Source organism: Talpa occidentalis, unplaced genomic scaffold (assembly GCF_014898055.3).
Source record: "Talpa occidentalis isolate TD23 unplaced genomic scaffold, MPIMG_talOcc4v2.1, whole genome shotgun sequence".
Lineage (NCBI taxonomy): Eukaryota > Metazoa > Chordata > Mammalia > Eulipotyphla > Talpidae > Talpa > Talpa occidentalis.
In genome coordinates this window covers 137,980,852-137,988,354 of record NW_026555331.1, presented here as the reverse complement: position 1 = coordinate 137,988,354, position 7,503 = coordinate 137,980,852, and the positions used below count along the sequence as shown (strand labels likewise).

Here is a 7,503-nt window from a genome sequence, read left to right as displayed (position 1 = left end):
GAGCCCCTGGAAAAGCAAAGGGCTTATGCCAGACCAGGGCCCCCCCACCTGCTCCTCTGGCTGGGCCAGCCACCTCTGTCTCTGCCTATCACTCAGCCCTGGGCCTTACCCTGGCGGGTCTGTGCTCCCAGGTCTTAGTGAGTGAGAGGGCCAGCATCTTAGATTGTGGCTGGAGGTGGGGGTGGGATAAAACTCATCCCTGAGGGTTAGTGTGTGCACAGTTGTGTTGTCAGAAGAGTGTTTGGCACATAGTAGGCCTCAGGAAATATTGGAGGATAGAGAGAAGAGAGGGAGGAAAGGATCTGAATCTGGATGTCAAGTACACCCCCTCTCGCTATCAGTCACGGATGAGGGCAACTGGTTGTGGTCAGACCCCAGTCCCTGATGGGGCAGGTGGGGGAGGCAGGGCTTTAGGGAGAGGGAGCCTTTACTGGATGAGGAGACTACAGGGGAGATTGCTGTGCTGGCACCTGGATGGTGAAGGAATTGGACAGAACCCTTGGCGCCCTGGCCCTCCACCTTCTCTGTGATCAGATGCCTCCCTGGGGCGCCTGATCCCAGGACAGGACGAGGAAGGTGGCCAGGGCTCACAGTGCCTTTCCTCTTTCCAGGACCTTGGCGCTTAAAAGGTGCTGAAGAACCCAGTCCCCTGAGGCCTCCGCCGCCCAGGGTGGGCCATGGCAGGGCATGGCTGTCTGGGGCTGTTCTGCTGGGTCCTGCTTGCTGTTCCCGTGGGCCCCCAGCTTGCCTCCTCCGTCCCAGGTGCCCCTCTCACCACTTTGACTCCACCACCCCAGAGTGAGACCTCTATGCTGTCTCTCAACCTGGGACTTAACTTCAAATTGCACCTTCGTGGACCTGCCGCTGCCTGGGGGAACCCTGTCACAGAAACCCAGGTCTCTCCTGGGTCTAGTCAGGAGCCAGAGGAAGAGGTGGCCAGTGGACTAAGGACTGACCCCCTTTGGGAGCGGCTGGTGGGTTCCTTTGGCAACTCCCCTCCAGAATGGGGCTCTGCTGAAGGCAGCTCTACCCCCTGGGCCTCCTCCCTGCCTCTCCAGTCCACAGCCCCCCTCTCTGCACCCACTGACCAGCCCACTGCTCCCAATCAGCAAGGGATGAGCACTGTGACCTGGGACACTGCTCTGATGGCTACAGCACCCCCATCCAGTGCTCCTAGGCCCCCCCAAAGTGAGCTGGAGCTGAAGTTTGATGTTGCACTAAGAGCAGGCGCAGCCCCCACGCTTGGGCACCGAACACTTCCTCTGCTGCCCAGCCTGCGGGCCAGCCTGGCAGAGATTGCTGGGCGCCTGGGACCCTTTGGTGAGTAGCCACTGCATCTCTAACACAGCTCTTGCAAGGTAGTCCTGGCAGGTGGGAGGAAGCTTCAGACTGACTCCTTTTCCAGGGTTCTTTGGCACTACTCTGTCCCCACTGCGGAACTTCTCAGGCCTGAGCCCCTCAGGCCCAACCACATCGCTAGCCCCAAGCTCTGCCTCTGGAATTTCTGATGCTCCCGGTGAGTGTTTATTTCATTGCAACAAACATTTATGGAATACCTCACATGCCAGGCGCTGTGCTAGGGGCCTAACCAGCACTTCTCTTTCTTTGGTGACTCATGGGAGGCTCACATTGCTTCTCCCGGGCCCTGGGACATGGCCCACACTCCCATGGGGAATACCCTCTTTGCCATACTGAGTCTGGGTTGGTCCCTATAGCTTAGTTCATGGTATATTTGTGGCTACAACTCCTGGTGCTGTGGTTCCCTTAGGGCAAACTCTGGGGAAAGATAGGATTTCCTTCAAAGCCGCAGAGGCCAAGGTCAATGGTAGGGTGGCACTCGAGCCTCTTGTGCTCCCTTTGCAGGGTTCTTTGATACCACTCTGTCCCAGTCCCCAGCCCCTCTGGAGAGAAAGCTCCCAAGTCCAAGCCCACCGGACCCATCTGCTTCCCTAAGCCCTGTCTCACCTGTAACAGCACCACAAGGTACGTGTTCCATGCCTTTGAACATGACAGTTATTTACCGAGTGCTTAACTGCATGCTGCTACTCACTGGCATTCTGGGACCCTCTTCTTTCATTGTCATCCTCATCATAATCACCATACTCTTCATCTTCACCATGGAGATCTGTATTAATGGTCTGAGAACAAGTGCTACTGGGGACTTAAGTAATGGTCCTCAGGGAGAGGTGCAATCACAGACGGAGCAGGATGTAGACAGATGTATCGGGACACACAGAAACAGGAACTCCATGTTTCCATAGTCTCACCACTAACCCCACCCTCCCCTCCAGTCAGCCTGTCCTGCCCACCGTGCTCCCCCAACCTCAGGGTGCTCTCCCTTCCCTTCTGATCTGATCTGACATGTTGTCAGGCCTGGGCGGTGCAGGACCCCTCACTGGGAAGACACTGAGGTGGAGGCCTGGAGCCAGCAGGCACCATCCTTTTTTAAGGGAAACTTTTCAGACATATGTGTAGAGGAGCTGGGGTGCAGAGGAGCTCAGGTGCAGAGGAGCTCAGGGGCTTAGGAGTTGGAATCCCAAACCACTTAAATAGCTGGGTGACCCTGAGCAGGTTATTTAACCTTTCTAAGCCTAATTTTTTTCTCCCATATCTAGAGTTTAATATTTTGTTATTGTGAAGCGTCCAGATCATGTGAGCCCTGGCATGAGCCTGGGCACAAAGAGACTCTCATTAGATAGTAGCTGCTAACCTTGCCTCATTTCTTCCTGCATCCCCAAAGCACTTTCAGACCCTGCCTCTCAAACCCTGCCCCCAATACGTGATGGGAAAACATGTAACCCACAGGGCAGAGGGCACACTGCTCTGGGGTGGGTTCTGGGAGCTAGGGAGAGGGACCTCCAGGCCCAGTTATGCTCTGCAAAGGGTGTGCTATAGCTGTGAGCCCACTCAGCCACCCCACACTAGGAAAACATAAATCCCCCCACTTCCTCCAGCCCCAGGCTTAACATAGCACCTGACTCTCCCTCCCTCCTGAGTGGTCACTGCACTGCTAGGCATGTGGGCAAAAAGCCTGCCATCTCCTCCCTAACCAGCCCAGTAGCAGTAAGATGGGGCACAGGCTCTGTGGCTTCCGGGGAAGGATGCTGTCTGGTGGTCTGTCAGCCTTGGTGACAGCACTGGCCAGGCAGGTTTAATGAGTCTGGACAGTGTCAGAGGCAGCCCCGCTCAGCAGCTGGCAGCCCCGCCCTCCTTCCCCCTCCTCACTGAAGGCTGAGGGGATCCAGCCTTTTCTCAGCTGTTCCTCTTTGAGAAACCCAGGAAGCATACAGGCCTTCTGGAGAGAAGGCCAAGGGGACTTGCTGATGCCAGTGGCAGGTGTGGGAAGTTGTCAGGAAGTTAGGGGACAAAGGGAGTCTCCTTGTCTCCTTTAACCTAGATGTGGTTAACCTTGGACCCTAGGGCTTCTCTTCTATTAGGTCCCCTTCACCTTGGACAGAGCTTCTGTTCAGCCAGTACACCCGGGACAGTTGTGCAGGTTAACATAACATACCCCCTGAACTTAGAGCCGCCCCACACCTGCTCCGATTTGTGGGCACTTGTACCATTTCCAGTGGTTAAGTATTTCAAATGTCATCCTTACAAAGAGCAGCAAACCTCCAGGCTCCAGAGCGGGGAGTGGAGAGAGGGAGCCAGGCCACCAAACAGAGCTGCAGCTTCCGGCATCCAGGGTGGCGATTGATGCCACAGCCCTTTGATCTGGGCAGCTGGTGGATAATCAGGCCTGACTGCCATAAATCCAGCTGGCCCCTGCCTGACTCTTCCCCAGCCAGCTCTGCCCCACCAATCACTCAGGGTGACATCGCATCTGCTCCGCGCTCTGAGGTCAAGAAGGCCACAGGGCCAGTGTGAGAGTGGCCTGCTCAGGAGAGGGATGCTAGCAAGACACTATCTTCTGGGCTCTTCTGGAGCCTCAAGAGGAAGGCAGGCAATGAGGTCAGGGGGATTCCTCTAAGGCAGAAGCTGGGTCTCTTCCCTGGCTCAGTGCTGGGTATACCGGACGTGCCCTGCCCCCAGAAGCAGTACTTCAAGTTCAGAACTCCTGACTCCTGAGCTGTGCCTGTCTTTTGCCTATTTTCTGGCTTCTTGGGCATGTGGAGGTTTGTTCTAGCTGCTGTAGTGCTTCGGGACAGAGGTGAGGGAGGGGGTTTCCCCAGGCTCTCGGTGAGAAGCAGACCTGGAAGAGCAGAGCTGAGAGCTGCATGCGTCCCCCCAGTGAGCAGGAAGGGGGCCTGCGGGGACAGGCTGCTGCAGCCTGGAGCTCCCGGCCAGGGTCTCCCTGTCTCCCTGCAGAGTCCACCAAGGCCACACAAACTCATCCACTTTGCAGAAGTAGGTTGGACAGGGGCATCCAGAGAACAAAAAATGGGGGGCAAGGCACGGCAGGAGCTCCCGAGTGGGTCCTCATTTAACTTCGCTAGGTGTTCAGGGCTGGTCAGAACAAGAGACCGGCACATGACTGTTAGGAACAGGCTCCTGAACCTGGGAAAGGGGTCAGACGGGCACTCAGGTCTGGATTCTAGTTGCAGCTCTGACAGTTATGACCTTGGTCCCTTTGCCTCTCTGCAGCACCTCAGTAAATAAGCGGATGTACTTGATGAAAGGATATCTGCTGAGTGCTAGCTCTGGGCTGGCACCATCTTAGGCATGTAGATGCAGATGTGAGCAAAGCAAACAAATCCTTACTCGTGTAAGACTTTCTTTCTGGAGGGAACATTGAACTAGAGGGCTTCTACATTTCTTTCCAGGGGTAAAATTCTGTGATATCTTAAGAAAAACCCTTTTTTCAGTAGAATCAGAGTGATGAAAGGAATTGAAGCCAGGAGTTTGGGCTGGGTAGGTGGGGGCCAGGGGAATGGCAGCTGAAACTACTGCTTGAGGTTTTGGGTAGAAGGGCTGAGACAGGTGCATCCTGGATGCTGTAAGGACTCTGGCTACCTAGCCCGGTGTGCAGGGAGAGAACAGCGCAATTGCCTCAGACAAACTTTCCTCGCCTACAGATCCCGCCCTCCCCACTTCTGGCCTCGCTGACCCCTCTCCTGCCAGCCTCGGGAACCCTTCAGTGCCAGAGTGTGGGCCAGCGTCCTGCAGCATTGGAGAAATGCCAGGACAGGATGCGCAGCCGCCTGCAGCCCCGCTGCCTCTCTTCTTCCTGACCCTGGAGGCCGACTGGGCAGAAGCCAGGGCTCGCTGGGGGCTGGCTTGGGAAGCTCACGTGTACGGGGTGGGCGCGCTGTTCGGCCTGGTGGCCCTGCTGGCCCTGCTGGCTCTGGCCCTGCTGCCCTGGCGCTGCCCGCCCGGCGCCCCCTGCCTGGCGCTGCTGGACCTGCTCCTGCTCTCGGCTGGGACCACGCGCGCCTTCCCGCTCTTCTACGACGCCTACGGACACGGAGACCGGCTGCCCACGCTCGCCTGGCTGCTGCTGCAGGACCTCCCGCTGCCCTGCCTGGCCGCCGGCCTGGGGCTGGCCTGCCTGCTGCTGGCCCGGCCTCGCCCCCCGCGGTGTCCCGCCGGCCTGGCCGCGCTCTTGCTCCTGGGCCTGGGGCTGGCGGCCGCCGCGGCTCTGGGGAGCGCCGTCCACCGCCCGCTGCGGCCCCTGCGGCTCGCCTCCCGCGGGCTGCACGCCTTCCTCGCCGCCCTCCTTTCCGGGCTCCTGCTGGTGCTCTCTTGCTTGGGGGGTCGGCGACGGCGAGCAGGGGCGCCTCTGGGAGGGTCTGGCTTCAAGGGGGCCACCCCTCTCCCGCAGGCGCGCAGCCCTTTCGCCCCGCGGGAGTCCTGGCGGCGCGCGGCGCGCACGGCCCCGGTGGCGGGCACCTTCGGGCTGCTGAGCGGGGCCCTGCAGGGCTATGAGGTGCTGCACGCCCTCGGTTACGGCGGCCAGCCTGGCCTGGAGGGGCCCTGGCCCTGGTGGGCCTTCCAGCTGGGCCTGCGCCTGGGCGAGGTGGGCGTCGCGCTCCCTTTGGCGCTGCTGGGCCTCTATCCTGCGCTCTGCAGCCCCCGCGTCCCGCCCCGCTGCTGGGCCAAGCTCTTCCGTTTTTCCCCTGGACACGCAGCCCCACTGCTGCCCGGAGGTTGGGTCCCCGGGCCCCGGGCCAAGGAACCTCTGGGTAGCGCCATCGCGCGTGGGGACACGGAGCTGCTGCAGCTGTGCGCCCTGGCCGGGCCGGGCCCTGACCTCCTGCTTCAGGGAGGGGCCTGTCGGGGCTTGGATGGTGAGGCTGCCAACCTGGCCCCTTCTCCGGCCTCCTCCCCCTGCAGCGATGACACCGTGGACTTCCGCCCCCCCTCCCCAATCAACCTGCGGCGCAGCATCGAGGAAGCCCTTTGCAGCGAGGCTCTGCTGCCCGGCCTTTTCCAGGGTCCTGCCTTTGGGGAAGCCCTGCCTGGCCTCGGTCTCTACCGCACAGCCTCGCTGGGGGCCAAGGAGGCCAGCCCGAGTGGGAGGTCCGAGGAGGTGCCTGGTTCCTCCGCACTCCCTGAGCTTCCCTCTCCCGAGGCCTGGCCCGCGGGCAGCAGCGCTTCCTCTGGCTCGCTGTGCGGACTCTCCAGGGACAGCTCGTCCATGCTGCTGTGTTCCAGCCCAGACAGGCCTCCGCGCTGTCCCCTGGTCTGTGTCCTCAGCCCCCCTCGGCCCTCAGGAAGCAGCCCTAGCCTCCCGGCCTCTGGATCCTACCAGGCCCTGTCCCCACCCTCTCACGACTCCCCAGAGCCTGTTCCTGAGCTGCAGGCCGAAGAGGCCTTGCTGCAGGAGCAATTCTTGGACGCCTGCCGACAGATAGATGAGCTGAGCATGGGCAGCGACACCATAGACCTGTGAAGAGGTGGCCCTCTCTCGCTGCCCCGGCCACACACGTCCCTTCAGGCGCCTGCTCTGCCCGAGACCTGAACACTGTAAGCCTTCCCCAATCCTGCCTGGCTCAGATACCTCTCCAGGTTTCCTTCCCCATCCAGAGGGCCCTGGGCGGGTGGGGCAGGAGCCTGGCTCTGTTGATTGGGTAATAGCGCCACCTTCTCTGGAGCCCTGGGCACTGATTCCTGCAGCAACAGTTCGAGGCTGGCAGGGATCCCACCTCCCTTGGCATTCACCAGCAATAAAGCTCCAAGGTGCTCCACTCCGGACCACTCCCCACCTGGTGCTGAGTGAGAGGGGCTGTCCTCAGAAGAGCTTGACCTCAGTCCCTATACCCACCTCTGCCTTACCCAGGAACCCCAACCCCTCGGGAGTGAGACTCCCTGTCCTCCAAGGGACCCTTCCCCACGGAAGGGTTCATGCCCCATCTAGGAGACTTCACAGCAGTTGGGTGGGAGGTGAGCGCTTTCAGAGTTAATTTATCAATAAAATATTTTCGGAGGAGAAAGGTCTGACCTTCTTGGAAAAGCTTAGGCGAGGCAACAGCAGCCGTAATTCTGCCAGATCTGGAAAGGGAAGTAGCACTTGGATGAGGTGGGTCCCTCTCAGACCGCAGTGGGCAGGCTCCTGACTGC

The 7,503-nt window shown here is 59.8% G+C and overlaps 1 protein-coding gene across 2 annotated transcripts; it reads left to right on the top strand.

The window, feature by feature from the left end:
* Positions 1-677: 677 nt before the first annotated feature.
* PRRT4 (proline rich transmembrane protein 4) lies at positions 678-6,900 on the top strand. Of its 2 annotated transcripts, none has more exons than XM_037520164.1 (4): positions 678-1,320; positions 1,406-1,516; positions 1,864-1,983; positions 5,019-6,900. In XM_037520164.1, exons 1-4 carry the CDS (start codon positions 678-680, stop codon positions 6,833-6,835), a joined length of 2,691 nt encoding a protein of 896 aa, XP_037376061.1. In that variant the 3' UTR covers positions 6,836-6,900. The 2 variants fall into 2 exon arrangements, with proteins under 2 accessions (XP_037376061.1, XP_054547880.1); XM_054691905.1 differs by having other exon boundaries at positions 6,277-6,828.
* The last annotated feature ends 603 nt before the right edge of the window (positions 6,901-7,503 follow it).